This window comes from Macrobrachium rosenbergii, chromosome 44, assembly GCF_040412425.1.
Source record: "Macrobrachium rosenbergii isolate ZJJX-2024 chromosome 44, ASM4041242v1, whole genome shotgun sequence".
NCBI lineage: Eukaryota > Metazoa > Arthropoda > Malacostraca > Decapoda > Palaemonidae > Macrobrachium > Macrobrachium rosenbergii.
Window position 1 is genome coordinate 40,035,915 of NC_089784.1, and position 20,069 is coordinate 40,055,983.

Genomic DNA, 20,069 nt, shown 5'->3' on the forward strand with positions numbered 1-20,069 from the left:
TTAGCACTTCCTACTGAATAAGTCAAAGGAGGCTGGTGGCTGGTCATTGATCTCTCGCCACTGAAGAGAATTGTTCGTCAAACTCTTTTCTGGATGGAAACCCCATTTGCTGCGTTGGTTTCCATCAGGAAGGGTAACTAATTGTTTTTGATAGACTGAAATGAAGTGTATTTCCAGATACCCCTCTATCAGGACTGAGAAGTACTTCTCTTTTGTCTTCTACAGATTAGTCCTTCTGTTCAGTGCTCTGTGCTTTTGATTGCAGACTGACCCAGGGGTGTTCACTTGAACAAGTTGGCCATTCCTGGTGGATAAGGCAACTGGGGCTTGTGACAGTACAGTAAATCAGACAAAGCAAAAAGTATGAAATCACGTACTTACGTATGCATGCACTCATTCAATGGCGTCATGAATCAGACAAAGCAAAAAGTATGAAAACACATACCTACGTATCCACACACTCATTCGATGGCGTCATGAAGTTCATGTCAGCAGCAGCCTTCAACAAGATGATTGTGGTCCATTCAGACAGCATGACCACACTGGCATACATCAGAAATCAAGGGGGGACACATTCCTTTTCACATTACGAAGCAGCCAAGAATCTCCTCTTATGGGCACAAGACAACAGTACCTGCATTGTGACCGGCTTTATTCAGGGAAAGCTGAACGTCCTTGTTGACAAATTAAGTTGCAGCAAACAGGTTCTACCGACGGAGTGGACACTGAATCCACAGGTATGCACTGACCTGTGGAAATAGTGGGGAAAGCTGTTGATAGACCTGTTTGCAAGGCCAAGGAACCATTGTCTTCCTCTGTTTTTGTTCCCCAACTCAGGATCCTCAGGCATGGGCAAGAGACGCCATGCTGCAAGATTGGTCAGGCCTAGATGTTTACGCCTTTCCCCCATTCAGTATGGTGAGAGAAGTGATGAAGAAGTTCAGCACCCACGACAACATATCGATGACTTTAGTGGCTCCCCAGACCTTCTTGCCCTTCTTGTAGATTTCCCAAGACTTTCACCTCAGAAGAGAAATCTGCTCAAACAGCCTCACTTTCACCGCTTTCATCAAGGGTTATCCAATCTCGTTCTGACAGGCTTCAGACTGTCCGTGAGCTTGTCAGAACGAAAGGTTTTCAAGAAAAGCTGCAGAAGCAATTGCGAAATGTAGGGGCCAATCTTTTGCTGCAGTCTACCAAGCCAAGTGTGGGCAGTTTTTCGAGGCTGGTGCCGAAAGCATAGTATCGCTTCTAAAACGACTTTAGCCCAAATACTGACTGTTTACTGTTTTTGAGGTCTTCCAAATGACTGGCTATGCCCAACATAAAGGGATACAGGGCTATGTTAAATTTTGTCTTCAAACATAGGGGAATAGACTCGTCTTCAGATCAAGACATTAGTGATTTGATTAAATTTTTTAATACATTTAAACAAGAGAAATCTACAACGGTCACCTGGAATTTGGATGTGGTCCTGACATGGCTTTCAGGCCCTCCATTTGAACCCTTTGACTCCTCCTCACTAAGAGATTTAACAAGGAAAACCTTATTTTTAATGGCTCTTCCTATATTAAGAGAGTCAGTGAATTACATGCCCTTGATAAGAAGGTAGGTTTTTCTCAAGGGAATGCAGTGTGCTCTCTGACCTTAGGGCTCCTGGCAAAGAACGAAGATCCTTCTAATCCCAGGCCACGTTTGTTTACAGTCAAGATCTGGACTGATATCCTGGGTCCAACAGATCAGGAGAGAGTACTTTGCCCAGTAAAAGCACTGAAGTGTTACTTGGAGAGAGCTAAAAGTATTAGAGGTTCCTCGCAGAATCTCTAGTTTTCAGTTAAAGATCCTGGATGTCCTTTATCCAAGAATGCCTTATCCTTCTTTTTAAGGACGGTGATTTCGGAATCACACTCAGGAGTTCAAGAGAATACTCTACCCTTGTATAAAGTTACGGCCCATGAAACAAGGGCAGTCGTCACTTCGTTTCCATTCAAGCGTAGTGTCTCTCTCTCTCTCTCTCCATGATCTTGCAGACCACATACTGGAGGTGCAAGTCAGTTTTGTTGATGTATTACTTTCATGATATAGAGACAGTGTATGAGAAATGCAGTACATTAGCCCCACTTTTTGCAGCTGGCATGGTATTTGGAGACGAGGGATAGGAGGAACACCGTCTTTTCATCTATCCCCTCTCCTTGATAAGGATTGTTGTTTGTCTTTGGGAAGCCTGAGGGTACTGTGTCATGAGTGCCCACCAGTCATTGTTTTTTATGGCCTGGTTGGATTAATTTTACCATATTTTGTTTGTACTGCACCTGGGGCAAGGGCACACATATATACAGTATATGTATATATATATTTTGTTGGATTGTTAGTCAGTTTTGGCAACCAGGATTCACTCCAATGTTGCAAAGCCCCCACTAGAGTAGAGGTGACTCTTGGCCTTACTGCCACCCACTACAGGTTTAGAGGAGCTCTGACCAGAGGCAGAATCTACCTGCCATACCTCCCTCACCAGGTAAGGTTACAACAAGCATTTCACAATGCTAGCTAAATTTTCTGTCAATTCTCCTCCTTCGCTGAGGGTTTTTGGGTAGTATATGTCCATGTATCCCCCCTCCTATCAATGTGGGATTCAGCTATGTAATTATTTGGTAAGTTACTTATATAAAAATGACATTTTTTAATGAAATAGTTTTACATACACTCACCAAATAATTACATGATTGGAGCCCTCCCTCCTCCCCTCTTATGGAAAAAGGGCATAAACAAATTGAGCTCTTTAGTTGTGTTGTACCTGTTCTTCCCCGAAAGTTGGCAGGGCAGCCTACCTACATCCAAAACAAAAGAGTGCTACCTCGATTTTTAAATTTTGAGCTGCCCTGTAAAGTAGAAACTAATAGCTTTGTAATTATTTGGTAAGTATATATAAAACTTTATTTTAATAGAAAAAATGTCATTTTAAAACTAGTTAGATTTTTAAAAGCACATTCTTTCAATGCAAACCCATCAGTTATCACAGAGGGCCCTCATTCCTCTCAGATCTGCACTTTTTTGGCTAGCCCATACAATCTGGGGGAATGACTTATCACCTTTTGGAATGCGGGATGAGATGCATGGTTGGGTGCTCTTTTTCTTCATTCTTTGGTTGGACTGCTGACTACACAGGATAAACTCATGTAAACAGATGTGTTTGTGTAAAAAAAACTTTTAGTTAATTTTTATATCAAGAAAGTACAGTAGATGCTGAATATTAATAACCACTAAATTGTTTCTCTTACATAATAATGTTTTGGGTGATGTAGTCAGTGTTGACTCAGCAGATTAAAGATTTGTATATTATGAAAATTCAAAATTAGTTGCAAATATTTTAGATTCATGTAATCACCATTTTCAAATATTTTTTCTGTATTTCATGTGTAGCAAGAATTTGTTATTGAAGAATGTGTCCAAATATGCTATACCTTCTCATACTGGAAACCCTCTAATAATTTAGAACTTTCATAGTACATATAGCCAATTTTAAGTTATGCAAAAGTACATATATAATTAGTACAGCATTCACAAGAACTTGTAATCAAGAAGTTGATCATTAATCACTTTTAATGCAATATTTTACCTGTGCTGAAAAGGTATGGAATATTTCTTATTTATCATAGAGGGCGGTCTGTTAATCTTTATTTTTTAATATTTTACAACCTTTGAAATTTATAGATTTAATTCATCGAGTACACTTGCGAGGTTCCTTTTTGGTGACAAGAGCAGCTTTTCCAATAATGAAGAAACAAAACTTTGGGCGTATCATCATGACTGCTTCTACTTCTGGAATTTATGGAAATTTTGGGCAGTCCAATTACAGGTTAGATATATGGATTTTGCTCATATGAATTTATTGTTTGTGCCTACTTTATACTTTTTTTAAATTTAAGCCATTGGTTTTGAAGAATAACTTATGGTTTTACAATTGCAGTGCCTTTTTTCCTGACTGGTGGGTTAGAGTTATTCCAGAACTCAAGCTTATCCAACAGTTTCATGACAGTTCTTTTGCAAGGTTACTCCCTCTCACTTGCCAAGGCATGCTTTTAATCCTAAACTGTAAAGAACTACATCTTTTTGGTCACAATGGATTGCTACCAGTTTACTGTCCTTGCATTGCATCACTCTCGTCACATAAGGTGTGAATGCACATCCTGTAATAATGTCTTGTTTTGATTATTTGAAGCTACCAGACATCACCTCATAGTTGTGTTTTCTCATGTTTGGTGTTGACTGTAGAAGTGTAACTCCATAATTACCTTAGTGGGTGAAATGATAGCAGAGATGTTACTTTATTATTGCAGCAAGGTATGATAGGAATTTTGTTCCTAATGCTATTTCGTCACAAGTCCATCACTTTTTGGTAGCTTAAACTGTGGTACCAGCAATCTCTAGATCATGCCTTTGAATTCTACCTATTCAAGTTTGCCCTATGCTCCACATAATGTTCATTCATCCTCCTCAGTGCTGGTCTGGTAGGCATCACCACTTCTCTTTCAGCCTGTAGTTCAAGAACAGAGGTTGTTAGTGAATCCCCTTCTTGTATTTGTTTTAGCAATTTGTTCCACAGGAAGATGTAACAAAAATTGCTTTTCTAAACTATCATTGCTTCAGATTCAAGAACTAGGCCATGCCCCATGATACACACCAACGTCAAGTAGTTCTGTCCCTTCAAAGGACTCTGCTCTGACCAGTATACCTCACATTTTAATATAGCAAAGCTGTCATAGACTAGGAAAAATTATTCTTCAGGCAAGGGCAAATGCAAAATGGCCAGAAGCATATCATCTCTCAAGTTCCTTAACCAGGGAGAGAGAAGATACAGTGACTTACACATGGATAGATCTAATCTCTTGTGCGCTTCACTTGTCCTGGATGCTGCACGAGACAGCCCGTAAAGCTCAGTCAATTCACCTGGCTTGGGTGCTGTGCCACAGCACTCGTATACACCTCAGTCAGTTTGTGTTGCATGGTTTGCTGCCTCTTTTCTCCTGCCTTACCTAGCCCATGCTGTATGCACCAGCCTGTTCAGGCTGTACACACTCACTCACCCACCATAAAGTTCATGAACTGTCTCTTGAGAGCCCACTTAACTCAGACTGTACACAGTTCACCTCTGTTATTATATATTTTGCTGATGTAATCAGCTGCAGAGTTCTCTGCTTTTCAGCAGAATGTTTGTTGGATGCAACTTTTGCCAACTTCTTTCAACAATCAACTTCAAAACAAGTTTCCAATCAACCATCATCAGCATTTAAGAGATGTCACTCACTGCCCCTGTCTTCTGCTGAGGTTTTAGTCATTAAGCCACCTCCTCATATCTTTTTGAAGACACTTCTGTCACAGGGTTTATGACTGGGTTTTATAGTAATTTAAATATGATACAAGCTCTGCCTCCAAATTAGCCTCCCTTGCAACCTAGACATCATTAGTTAAGACAGAGGAGTTCCCCAAAGGCCTCAAGTTTCTAACAGCTGTAGTAATAGAATGTACCCTCATTAATGTTGCAAGTAGGATGGAGGGTAGAGGTTCCAAGGTTGGTTGTGACAAATGTATGGTAATCCTTGACACCTTTTTCTTCCTGGTGTAAGGTCATTGTAATTTTTTGTAAATGGGAGAATAGCTCGTCTAATGCTAGGGGTCTTCCCTAAGGACAGAGCCACTTGCTTGAGACATCTTTCCCAGACCCTCAGAAGTACTATCCTACATGGAGGCAGACACCAGTGAAAGGCTTTTAAGGGAACGCTTGGGGTTACCAGATAAGATGGAGTGGGTGCTGGAAACTACCTGTCAACTTTTGGAAGGTCCCATTATCAGTCCAGGGGATCTTTTTAAAGCCATGTAACTAATCACGTCATGAAGTCGTATTGCTGTTCATAACGTGATGTTGACCTTCTCCTTAGGAGGCTTTCCATCATGCTGACATCCTCAGTTTTATATAGTAACTTACCAAGTAATTACATTACTATTAGTCCCTGCTTTTCACAGCAGCTTAAGTTTTAAAATTTCACGGTAGCGCTCTTATTGTTTTGGTGTAGGTGACAGACCCTGCCCACTTTCAGGAAAGAATAGGTACAACCAGCTCAGGTGTTCAATTCGTTCTTGCCACTCATCGACTGAACATCGGTCGCTGGGTAGCTTTTGTTTTGATTTGTTTTCACCGTTTGTTTACGGACATCGCCGAATTTGGTGAAGTACATTGTAGTTTTGGTAGCACTAATCAGCTTTTTTCCATAATTGTGACTGGATATGTCAGACTCGAGCGCTCATAGTATTAGGTATTGCAGCAAGGGCTGCAAGACGAGACTGACATCTGCTAAGTATGACATTCATACAATATGCACCTCTTGTAGAGGGCAAAATTGTTCTCCTGACGTTAACTGTGATGAGTGTAAGGAGTGGGATCAGGGGAAATGGAAGACTGTAAGTTCTCATTTAGCGAGACTTCAAAGAGACAGAGAGAGAAAAGCTCCAGAGGTGTCTAACCTTTTGACTCCTATGACAGTTTTGTCCCCTACTCCAAGTCCTCTATCTTTACCTGTAGCTCCTTTACCTGGCTCCCTACCTTCCGAGCCCAGTGCCTTAGCCAGCCTTGAAGCCCTAATAGATAAGAAATTTAGTGTTACGGTAGATACTGTAACCTAATTGGGTGCTTCTGTTAAGATCTTGATGAATCAGTTGAGTGCAAAAAATGTTAGTGCAAGTGTCGTGTCAATGGAGGAGGTGGCTACTCGCCCCACTGATGCTCCTAGACCTAGGTTCCTCTCAGACTCCCCTAAACCTGGGAGGAGGCAAACCAAACGTCCAAGGGAGTTTGGTAGGGTTTGCCCATGGGTAGTTGTCCCCCTCAGTCGAGCCTGTTGCCAGTCTCGGGTATCGACAGACAGCCACTGGAAAGACATCTCACTGGATGTGTAGTGGAGGATGTGGCTATCTGACCCTATCGGATCTCTTAAACTCAGTCCGTGTCAGACTCCCCTAAACCAGGGAGAAGGCACACTGTTGGTCCATGGGAGTCCGTAGGGGTTTTTGCTTTCAGGTAGTTATCCCCAGTTGATCCTGCTGTCCGCAGGTTTTGATGGACAGCCATTGAAAAGGCTTCCGAGTATATGTACACTCCGTATCGGCGAGGGACCCAGATTCTGATGTGGGCAGGAGGTACAGTCATACTGTTGTAAAAGTCAGCAGCTCCCAAGCACAATCCTCTGCTTACGTGTAAGCGTTCCAGAGATCCAGAACAAATTTCCCGACCTTCTTGCAGCTTCTGGGACAGGAATACATCCCAATGTCTCATGAGTTGCTTGTACTGCAACTCTTAATTAAGAAGAGCGCCGATCGGCCAGTATCAGCCAAGCACCCAGTAAGGGGAGGCAGTATTATGCTGATCCCACATCTGGCACCAGGCTTTTGGCTGGTGTCAAGCGGCTAGTTAGTGATTCTGTCGTACATTTCGAACATTTGATAGCAGTCGAACGCCCAGTGACGTATGTTGATGCAGTGGATTACGAGTGCCTGAGTGGAGGTGAGCTTGCTTTCTGAGCCAAACGCTCCAACCACCATTTGGTGCCTGCTCATCTGGCGCCAGGCTGTCGGCTGGCGTCAAGTGGCCAGTGGGTGGTACTACAGTACATTTCGAACGTTTGGTAGGACTCGAATGTCCAATGACACACTTTGGTGCAGTGGATTACGAGCGCCTGAGTGGAGGAGAGCTCGCTGTCCGAGCTGAACATTCTGACCATCATTTGGCGCCGATCATCCTACATCGGCTCGCCCTGCTAAACAACCTTTTACTAGGAAGCATTCTGTGCCAGATCAGACTTTAACTGAGTGTTCTCAGGGCTTTGATGGTTCATCGGTTTTGGCGACTTCTTCTGTGATGTCTTGCTGGACTCAGTTGCCACATGCACCGCCTCGTTTGGCGCCACATCCTGACAAGCTTTTAACATCTCATACCACTACTGCTGGTCGTCCAATGCAGCCAGTTTTGACTAGTGTCAGTGTTCTGGTGGTGCAAGACTCCTCTATGGAACTGATTCATCATCGTCTCAATAACATCTTGAGGCTTTTAAAGAAACCTTTGACTACAGTGCAAGAACCAAAGGACTTAGCTTCTTTGATCTCGTCATTCTGCCAAGATAGGCTTTTCGTCAACAGAGTTGGGTCATTTAGTGAAAGACTTATTCAAAGTCTTTGAAATATTCAGCTTCCTTGATTGAACAGTGGGAGTTTTGACAGAAGATTGGAGATTGCACAGTTCTACAGAACAATTTTACTGTATACTGGCTAGGAGTTTTATCCTGTGCGGAAAAGGCGGTTCGTGATGGATTGCAAGAATTGGCTGCTCTCTTTGCCTTAGGAGTATTGAAGAAGAGGGAGCTGGGGTGTTCGTTTGTCACTAAAGGAGTCATTCCTTCTCAGAAATCGTCTCTGCTTTTTGCCCCATTGGACCCAGATAGTCTGTTAACCAGGGCTACTTTGGAGTGTGTAGCTTCAGAGCTTCAGAAGAAGACTACCCAGTACATGGTAACACAGTCCACTAAACGCCCAAAGCAGCCGATTCAGACACCTGTGGCACCCATTAGTGTAAGGGTGGCCTCTCCTTTGCAGCAGTGGCCTTTTCATGATGGCGGAGCAGGGTATCAGTCCCGACTAAGTACCAAGCCCCATGCGGTGTGCATAGTCATCAAGTCATCTACCAGACCCTCTTCTAGCAAGTGAGGATCCAGTCCTCCATGTGCCGGTGGGAGCAAGACTTCTCCATTTTTGGAGGAAATGGGAAGTCAAGAGTGCGGAACCATGGGTGATAGAAGTTTTGAGAGGGGGGTACAGTGCGTCCTCAACTTACGGCGGGGGATTCGTTCCAGCGCCACGCCGTAAGTTGATTTTTTCTTACACTATGTGCATTTGCTCATCTTCCTCTTTCCATTGATGTGTTTTTTCTTAAACTGGCCAACCTTAAAGTTTGGCCAGTCTGGGGGTGTGTTTAATATATATTTAGCCTGTCCCTTAAGGGTTAAATACAGCTGTAATAACATATTTGACAATGCAAATGGATACTGTAAGTGTAACACTTAGCCTAGGCCAATAGTTCATATGTACATTTTATTATTATTATTATTATTATTATTATTATTATTATTATTATTATTATTATTATTATTTATTGTTCTCTTGATTTTTATGTTCATGTTATGAGTATTTAATAGTTGTGCTACTAATTTTATGTTGTTAAATTTAATTCCTTCGGGAGACACTGAGCTGAACCCTGGGCCTGCTGCTCATTACTGTAAGAAAAATTGCAGGGTACTTTACACAAGTATTTGAGGCTGAAGGTCAAATTTACTTGATCTCTAGATTTGTGCCCATAACTACGATTTGATGTTTTTATCCAAGACACTTGGAAGTAGTCACAAGTCTGGCTATTAGTTTGATAAAAAGAAATAAAGCTTGTGATTGATGTGGTTGTGCACCTAAGGCTTCTGGTGGCAAATGCATCGTGGCTCTGCCATGTCATCTGTCTGTTTGATAAAAGGCTCTAGTGTTTGGGGCTTTTCAGAGACGATGAATGTGGGCAGTACTGTATATGAATGATGCATATTGAAGGAAAATAAATATTTATGTGTCACTCTTGAAGTTATATGTTAAAGTACATTTGAATTTTAGTATTAAAATAAAAATGTTAAACTATTTTTTTATCTGTTGTTACAGTGCAGCAAAACTGGGACTTTTAGGTCTGAGCAACACTTTGGCTATAGAGGGACAGAAATACAATATTCATTGCAATACCATAGCTCCTACAGGTGGAACTCGTCTTACTGAAGATATCTTGCCTCAAGGTTAGTTTTGCCTTGTCATGTATGAGTTCAAAGTGTTACATCAGACTTTTTTCTTAAAATCTAGCTTTATTGACAATATATACACATACATACAACCACAGGCCTGGTAGTCCCAGGGTTTCCAGACGAAGACTAACATTCCAAGGACTGTGCCCTCTGTCTCCTGCCTTTGCTGTTGGTCCTCCTTGGACAGAGTTAGATTGCAGTTGTATAAGGACAGTTATGGTAGGTCTATATCTTCAGTAGGTCTAGATTTTGTGTTTGACCCCGTTGTCCCACAGTTATTCTAGTGATTCATCTGGGTCACATAACCAATCGCGACATGTAGTGAGTGCTGCCATTGTGGCGGAATTCACACCCACAAACAACACAACACGCAACACTCACCCTGATCTTCGGTTGCTGGAGATGGATAAGGTCCACGGTCACCAACACAGCACCCAAAACCACACAAACAAAACAAGGAAACATAAAAAAAGAAGATAGAACTATACACACAACAAGAACAGTACACAAACAAGAAAAACCAACAACTCTCAAAAGCACACAAAAAAACTGTCCAAGACCAAACGACTGACCAGCACTAGCTCTGACTCAAGACTCAAAAAAAGACTGAAAAATCCTTCACATATTCCACAGACAGACAGACAGCGCCGTAAACAAACTAACGACCTCATCCCTCTTCCAACAACCGAAGCACTCACTTACGACAATTACACTCTCCCTCTCTCTCTCTCTCTCTCTCTCTCTCTCTCACACAAAACGTTGGGAAATGCTAAATAAAACAAATTTATTCATCCCTCTATATTTCTCCCCCCTTTTAGCATTTCCCAACCAACACCTTTCACACCTCTTTCAAATCGCCTTACGCAACACCCACGGATGCTCACTAGCAGGTCCTCTAGATCGCGTTCGCGGGCACGCAATCATTCTCCCAGAATCACTCTCTCTCCTAGCAACACTCAAACTCACATCATCTCCTCCATTCTCTCTCAGATTCACGCTATCTTCTTCAGTATTACCACTCTCAATTTCATCCACAATCTCATCTATACCCTCTAACTCGTTCCCAAATACCTCCCCCAATTCTTCAACTAACCCATCCCATTCGCTCATTGACCTTTCCAATTCTTGCAACGATTCATTCATGCTTTCAATCACTCGTCTATCACTGCTACGCTCTCTTACTCTTACACTTTCGCTCACCTCCAACCGTTCACTTACCCCTACACGTTCAGTCAACTCAGTTATACCAAACCCGCATATGCTATATCGTTCTATTCATACCATCCCATTCATCCGTATTACACGCTTTATCACTCATTTTCACTTTGGCACTCACACCCCTATCACACAACTTACGATCATTCCGTTCACTTACGTTCTTCCCTTTCTTACGTTTTCTGCCATACTCTATCAAAACAAATTGCTTCATGCACTCGTCAGTCTTTCCAGCAAAGCCCCCCTCATGCAACAACCCCTCACGTACATGCATCACACGCACCGCTTGCATCCTGGAGGATCCACCCATTTGAACCCCCTTCACACTCAGTTTCCCGATTCGCTGTCACAGTTACCCTCTTTCGTCTACATACACTTGATACATGCCCTTCCATTCCACATTCGTCACACTTCGCTCTCGGTTCTGAACACATTCTCGCATAATGCCCATTCTTACCACAGTTGCCACATATTACATTCACTCGGGTACCCCTACAACCATTAGCAACATGACCCACCTGTCCGCACCGGTAGCATTTAACCCCCCTATCTTTCGTACACTCCCTTACCAAATGTCCCGGTTGCCCACACCCGAAACACGCTCCTATAGCCCACCTACACTCATTCTTTGTATGTCCTTCCTTTCCACATCTAAAACACTTCACTCGACTTCCACTCACCGACCTTCCCTTTGTACACTACTATCCCTAACCCGTCCAACCCGTTGTTCCCTTACAAACCCATCATTCATCCTCACTGGCACCTCTACATTACTTGCTCTTACACTCCTATCTATTACACTATCGGCCATTCTCATTGGGCCCCTCAACACTGCATCCCTAAAGCTTCCGAACTCTGGTACTCTCTCATCTACCCCAGCCCTTACACTTACACTTCTGCTCTCTTTTATAACCCTGTCAAGCTCATAATCTTCTACAATTTCCAAAATTTCTCCCCAAGTCAACCTTTCATTCGTCCATCTTTTCTTCTCCTTCCGCTTCAAGTTCACAAATTCTCTAACTCCATCTGGCACTGTCCCTAACAACTTCCGTACTAACTCCTTACATTCATCTATCCCATCATCCCCAAACTTCTTCCTTGCCAACGTCTCCAGCCTACAAGCATACAGTGACAAGGTTTCCCCAGCTTTCATTCTTGCCTCATCAAATTCATTCTTCCTCTTATACTTAACACTCGCTTTCATACGCCTCGCTTGCTCAACTAATCTAGCTTTCACCTTGTCATACTCAACATCCCCACACTCATAATAACCCTATACATATCAAGTAAAAACCCAGTCAAATACTCTCCTAATTCTCGTGCCCACACTCTCTTACTTTCCCCATACTTATCCTGACAAAACCTTTCATACTCCCTAAAGAAATCATGCACATCCCTACTTCCATACTCATTATACTTTTCACACCGGGTACCTCCCTCACATACATAGCCTTTCTCACTTCTTTCTCACTTTCACTCTCACTTTCGCTACTTTCGCTCTGTCCTTTCATACCCTCTTCCGAATACAAAGAGTCCACTTCTGCACTTACATTCATCTTACTCATTACACTCTTCTTCCCCCTCTTTTTATCCACTTTTATCCACTCACCTCCATCCACCTCACTATCACTACTGCCTTCACCCTCTCCCTTCTTTCCTGCCTTTCCCACTTCCTTACCCTTCTTACCAGTTTCCTTTCCCTTTCCCTTCTTCCCTTTTTCTTCCCCTGACTTATCCTTACTTTCCCTCTGTTCCTTCCCTTGCTTTTCATTCCCCTTTTCCTTACCCTGCCTCTCATTCCCTCGTTTCTTACTTCCTATTCCCATATCACTTTCATCACTCACGCTTCCATTCACTTCTTCCTCCTTTTCTTTCTCTCTTGCCCTTCACACGTTCCAGAGAACCTGCCTCCAACAGCCCCTTCTCCAAAAACACCCTTGAACATACCTTTCATCATTTCTTCCACACTTCTCATCATTCCCTCCAACTTTTTATCCATCCTCTCTTCCATTCTCTCTTCCATTCTCTCTTCTGACTCTTTCATCTCCCCTTTCATTTCTTCTTTTGCACTTCTTAGCATTCCTCCCATCTCCTCCAACTGACTCCTCAACTCCTCATTCTCACCCCTCAGCCTCCCATTCCTCTCTTGCCAGCCGCAACTCCTCTCTCAACCTCACCAGTTCCTCTTCCATTCCCTCCAGTCACACTACTAGCCACTAATCTCACCTGCAGCTGCACCAACAGCTGCCCCACGTTGGGCGCCAAATATTATGTGGCGGAATTCACACCCACAAACAACACAACACGCAACACTCACCCTGATCTTCGGTTGCTGGAGATGGATAAGGTCCACGGTCACCAACACAGCACCCAAAACCACACAAACAAAACAAGGAAACATAAAAAAGAAGATAGAACTATACACACAACAAGAACAGTACACAAACAAGAAAAACCAACAACTCTCAAAAAGCACACAAAAAAAACTGTCCAAGACCAAACGACTGACCAGCACTAGCTCTGACTCAAGACTCAAAAAGACTGAAAAATCCTTCACATATTCCACAGACAGACAGACAGCGCCGTAAACAAACTAACGACCTCATCCCTCTTCCAACAACCGAAGCACTCACTTACGACAATTACACTCTCCTCTCTCTCTCTCTCTCTCTCTCTCTCTCTCTCTCTCACACAAAACGTTGGGAAATGCTAAATAAAACAAATTTATTCATCCCTCTATACCATTACATCTGCAACCATTGCCAGTAGTCCTGAGTCTGTAGTTAGGCTATTAGGAATAAATGTTCATGCCAGTTCTCCCCTTTGATCACTGATGGTCCAAGTTTTGTTTTTGACAGGCCACTGTTATGTCTGTGCCCAGGCTTTTGTGGTTTTATGGACTGTTTTTCAAGCTTAAGTTAAGCATGACAGATATTCACATTCACCTGTTAGTCTGTCAGTTTCTGCAAGGCATCGAATCCGTGTATAGTTCTCTGTATATTGTCAGTCTGCACAAGGTGCCATCGAGGCCGCACAAGTCCTTGTCAAGTCGGCATGAGGCGTCAGCAAGTCCACACAGCCAGCAGCAAGTCAGTATGGGGTGTCAGTGAGTCCGCACGGGTGTCAGCGATTCGGCAAGAGGCTTTCTGAGTCTGCATGGGCATCAGCGAGTCCGCACGTGTGTTAGCGAGCCCACATGGGTGTTAGCGAGTCTGAGGCGTCAGTGAGTCCATTTGATGCTTCAGCAAGTCTGTGCAAGGTGTCAGTGAGTCAACACAGTGAGAGAGCTTTTGACTTTCAAGTTTTTGCCAGATGGAATGTGAGAACTTTAGTGTCTGGTCTTGTGGGACCAACTGGTTCTGGGGATACTTTTGTCCCTGAGGAAGAGGACTCTTATTGGCTTTGCTCTTCCTGACAAGTATTCTCCTTTGCCTCCTGTTCATAAAGAGGAGCATTTAGTCTGTCCCCTCAGGTTTAAGGAATTAGTTCAGTTGTTGTGCTTAGATATCCACAGTTCTTCCTTTAATGAAGCTATCAGTTTCTGTACTTGGGAGACTTGACTCACTCACAAATGTTTGACCAAAGAGTCTCCTTTTTGAAAGTCTCTCTCTTGTCTCCCTTGCTGTCTGCTAGGAAGACTAGGGTGTATTGACCAGGGGATTTTTCCTCTTTCCTCCTGATTCAGCTGTTATGGTCCACATTTTTCCAACCAAGAGAGGTATTGTGTCTGCTAAGTGATATTTCTTGATTCAAGGAGCCGAGAATATATATTAAACTTGGGTAACGCCATCGAAGTTATACATTTAGTAAGTTGTGCTGAACACTGTTAACTGTGTTTTAAGGAGACTGGTGGACTTCCTCCTTGGGCCAGGGATCCTTTGATAAGCCTTAAGGGTTTTTGTATCCTTAGCAAGGCATTTTTTGGATGTGAGAGGTTCATGTCACTGTAGTAAAAGTCAGGGCTCTTTGCAGCTAAGTCCTGCCGTTGGCTAGAGACAATGACAGGTCGTAGGCCTACACATCAGATTCTTATATGTTGAGGCAGTGACAGGGCATAGCCCTACACATCAGTTTCTTATATTTTGAGGCAATGAGAGCATAGGCCTATGCATCAAATTCGTATGTTGTGAGACAATGACAGAGCATAGGCCTACTTGTCAGTTTCTTTAATGTAAATAGTTTTCTACCTGTATCTGTTGGAAATAGAGTAGTTTTTAATTAATATAGTACTGTACTAGGCTAAGAAAGAACAAATAAACCTTGGGGTACATATAAACAGTATTCTAGGATAATAACACTGGTAAATTCTTATGTAGCCTACTACCCTTACAAGTGATATAAAACCAGAACAGGAAATAGCCTAATCAGATTAAGTAGAAATCCATTTTTAAGGGGATCCTACTGTTAATTTAGAAACAGCATGACTGACTATCAGACAAAAGTGTAGTCTGGGCTACATAAAACAAAAACCAGATTGCAAGAGGATTAATTTTTATATAGTTTATAACCTTAGGTTTTCAATAAACCTAGAAAAAGAAGCAGTTTAGAATAAGTTAAGTGAGAACCCTCTAAGTAATCTTCTATGCTTAGATTAATGTAGATTATACTAAAAGGATTAACCTAAGCCTTATAAAACAGTAGCTTGGATTAGTTAAACAAATTAGTCCATAAAAGATTAGTCTGAATGGCATGACAATTTAGAATTAAAATTCACATAGCCATTGCAAAAGGACTAACAATTTAAGTAATACAGCCATATGAGACATCAAAATTAACTTAAACCCTTTGAGGTTCAGGTTAACATAGATATTTTATAAAAGGTATTACAGTAAACACCCCGTATTCGCATTCTCATGGTTCGCGGACTTACGCATTCGCGGGTTTCTCTGTGGAACATATCTAGCCATCATTCGCAGAAAATTCGCCCATTCGTGGTATTTTTCACTGAGAAATATTCACTAATTACTGTATTTTCATATAATTTTCATGAATAAATGCACTTTTTGTGATAAAACTATTAAAGTACTCAGGTATAAGCATTTTTACAGGGTTTTTCTTGGTTTAAGCTATCAAAATGGGCAGTTCTAAGTGTTTTTAGAGGGTTTTAAGCATTCATGGATTTGACCTATTCACGGGGGTTTATGGGACGATCCCCGTGAATGATAGGGGTTCACTGTACATGTACACACTAGTAATCAAATTAACCTTTAAGATGTCATATGCTAACGATACAGGGTTTTACAAAAGTGTCCCTTATTAAAAACAACTTGCACTAATTAGTTTCTAATAACAACTTAGTTTTTTCACTACAGGACCCTCAGCTCAAGTGTTCCGTAGCTTTTTGCCAGTTGGTATGGCCCATACCACCTGTCATGAACATAGTCCTTGTAAATAACAAGACAAATTTGCTTGATCGCCAGATATGTGTGAAATTTGTAGTATGCTCTTGGCAGCAAGTTTTAAGGACGAAACAGCTCGTTTTAAGCTGGCACGATGGGTAGGGTTCAGCAAATGGGAGGAAGGGGGACAGTATATCTTTCTGGCAGAACTCCGGCAGCAAATATTTAACCCCTTCTCAGAAGATCTGTATTTGGGCCAAAACCAAGTAACATCAGTCTCCAGTACCTCCCAGATTAACCCTGCAGAGGAAATAGAGGAAGTTCCTCTTGGAGGTGATTTTCTTACAAATGAAGTTCGAAATGACCTTGCTGAACCCAGAAGGATCAGGGACACAACCTTCAGTTAACCATGGGAGAAACTTTCCAGAAGGAATCCAATCCCCCATGCAGCTTTCAGAAGCTGATCAGGATCCTTCCCCCAAAAGGGATACAAGGATCACTTAACCCCAATTAAAAGGACTACAGTACATTTTCGGAGGGGTATAGTAACTCACCCAGGACCTCTGCCTCCTGGGTAACAGGTAGTCACAGTTTATTGTGGATGCTCAGTCAGAGCAAAAATTACGGATATCATCTGTCCAACAATACCAGTCCATGTGGAAGATATGGTTAGATTATATCCTTTCTGAGAGCCCAGTTGAGATTTCTGTAGAAACACTTATAAATTTTCTGATATACCTCTTTGAAGACAAACGTCTTGCGGTTACAACAATCATGGCAAACAAGGCAACATTAACGGAACCCTTGCTTTATGGATTCGGGATTGACTCCAGCATAGAAGTTGTTACTTCCCTTCTGCTGTCGTTTGCTCTACAAAGACCTGTTCCCGAAAGACTTCCAATTACTTGGTCCCTGAACAAGATACTTAGACTTCTATCTACCCCTCAGTTCAGTGGACCCAACACAACTGCAACTCACATGCTACAAAAGGCGATCTTCCTGATTGCATTAGCATCAGGAGCCCTTATTAGTGAACTGGGCTCTCTTAGACCAGGACGATATATCACACAAACTGCCCCCTGGCCAATCATTCCTGGCCAAGAATAAGGATCCTTTAAGAAGGAAATCTCATATTCTTATAAGAAAACTCAATTTAGCAGACAAAACATTATGCCCAGTTCAAGCACTTAAGGTTTACATAGAGGTCACGGCAAACATCCCAGAAGTCCGATTTTCCTACACCCTAGCATGAACAAACCACACTCTCTACAAGGGCTAAGAATAATTTTAGTGTCCCTCATTAAAAAGGCAAACCCACATGCCTTTCCTAGGTCACATGAAATTGGGAAAGTAAGTACGTCGTTGGCCTTCTTCAGAAATGTCTCTTACAAAGAAGTCTCTGAAAGTACAGGGTGGGCATCAGAGACAGTGTTCTTAAAACATTACTGCCATGAATTTGAACAAATTTGTCTACACTACATATCAATAGGTGGTATGATTAGTCCTGACCCCATAGGCTCTACAGCAGAAAAAACCAGGGGTCTTCCTAATGGGTGAGTATGCTGACTATTGCTGGGGAAGATGGAAAAAGACTGCAACCACACCCAGCATACTTAGGTAAGCTACTACAGAACTTGACCCTAAAAATGCAAGTTCTTGTTTAGTTTCTCATTTAAGTTCTTGTTTAGTTTCTCATTTCTTGTTACCAAAACCCCAAAAGGTTTTTAAGAATAAGGAATGGAGCTTGAAACTTGTGGCTTGACCTTGGACCAGAAATGTTTTTTGTTTTTATTTGGGTTTTTGAGATTAAAATTTTGAGAGCTTAAATCTTTTGTCACCTGTCAATTTCTTTTGTAAAGCTCCTTGAGGATGAAACAAGTGACTATGTTATCAAAAAACAGGTTTTGACGTAGGAAAAACCTATTTTTGGTAGTCGCTGTTGAATCCTCAAAACCCTCCCACTTCCCTGATGAAAAGGCATGGGATTTGGGCAAGATATCATCCTACATTGACCAGCAAAGAGTAATGGGGCGGGTCTTTTGCCTGCCCTGGTTGTAAACAAGATGGCAGACGTGCATGCGCAAGTAGTCACTCTTACAGTTTTTGACGCGGGAAAAACTGGGTTCAGCTTCGTTGAAGATAAGGGAAAATGCCCTCTTGTCTTTGAGCCCAGTATACTCTATCATGTGTCTTAGTGTTTTCATTATGACACAATACCTGCCCACAAGACCAGGCTAAAATATTTCTTTGATGCTAGTCTAGTCGCCATGGGGCGCTGGCACACCATGGGGGTTAATCCTTGAGGACTCGATAGCCACTACCAAAAATAGGTTTTTCCTATGTCAAAACCTGTTTGTTTTTCCTATGTCAAAACCTGTTTGTTTTTCCTATGTCAAAACCTGTTTTTTGGTTCTGAAAAATTTATGACAACTTGAGATGCAAAGTAGTGGGTACACAATATATGCCTAATTTAGTTCGGTAATCACCTGAAATTATGATAGGCCATCATTAAAACAAGAGAAGCATAATGGAAAGCCAAAGCATTTAAAATTGCCTATCAATAATCGGTTTAAAAACTAAATTAAATCAAATTAAAGCTGAATTATTAACATTTTTAAATTGTTAATGGCTGTCCTCGCACCAATGCATATTACAAACATAACACTTCCAAAGGGAGATAAGAACTGCTAACACAGTCAATAAATTTCGATGATTACTTAATTTCAAGACTAGTAAGGCCTTACTTATAGAATCATTTCAATAAGGGGTGGAATTTAACAAGGGCCTAACCAGTGACCCGCTCTCAAGTTAACCCTTACCTGTAATGAATTCCAGAGCGGCGCCTAGGTATACTAGGAGGTTATGTTCAGACTTTTGATCACGACTCATGCCAAGTCGATGACAAGCATTATAGAACTACTGTGAACAGTGCAAGGTAAACACTGCAGCACACCCCCCAGGAATAAAGTTAAGCCATGATCATTGTTGTTACATCAGGCTTCTAAAATTGTATGAGAAAGTCAGTTCCTTCCAGGCCCTACTGGTAGAAAGGAGGATTAAAAACTCCTGCCGGTGGTTTGTGTCCAAGTCTAAGACAACTGGCTGCTGGACTGCTGCTGCTCACACTGTCCTAACCGATGTAAACATTTTTGCCAGCTAAACTGTAATTACCCCACGACCCATTTTCAAATTTGCCAGCTAAACTATAATTATCCCACGACCCATTTTCAAATTTGCGGGCTAAACTATAATTACCCCATGACCCATTTTCAAACTGACCCTTGCACTTGTGCACAATGGTGGGTTTGAAAATGGGTCGTGAGGTGATTATACTTTAACATAAGAAATAGATACATATTAACGTTGCATATATTAAAATATAATAATGCCCCTATCTGAAGGTATTTACATAATGCATAATATACCCCTGTTCTTCATCTTCACGATAAATTTTTGTGCACAAACTCTTCCTTTCATAGTTTTAGATGCAAAATGAGATCTTCACTCTTATCTGTCTTGTGCTCTTGCTGCCAGAACTCCCATCAGTTCTAGATTTCATCTGTCTCCTTTCTCCATGATGTCCTAGGTCTTTATCTTGCAACCTCCACAACTGTTGATTTTCTTGCCAGCTGCTCCTCAT

The 20,069-nt window shown here is 41.9% G+C and overlaps 1 protein-coding gene across 2 annotated transcripts in view; it reads left to right on the forward strand.

Annotated features, from left to right (window-relative positions):
* Mfe2 (peroxisomal Multifunctional enzyme type 2) overlaps positions 1-20,069 on the forward strand; it is a 130,561-nt gene that overhangs the window by 28,958 nt on the left and 81,534 nt on the right. For both annotated transcript variants that reach the window (XR_010850420.1, XM_067088388.1), the window contains exons 4-5: positions 3,712-3,856; positions 9,742-9,869. Coding sequence is in view for 1 of the 2 variants with exons in the window: in XM_067088388.1 (XP_066944489.1) it covers positions 3,712-3,856; positions 9,742-9,869 (273 nt within the window). In the remaining variant the exon portion in view is untranslated. The remainder of the gene's footprint in view (positions 1-3,711; positions 3,857-9,741; positions 9,870-20,069) is intronic.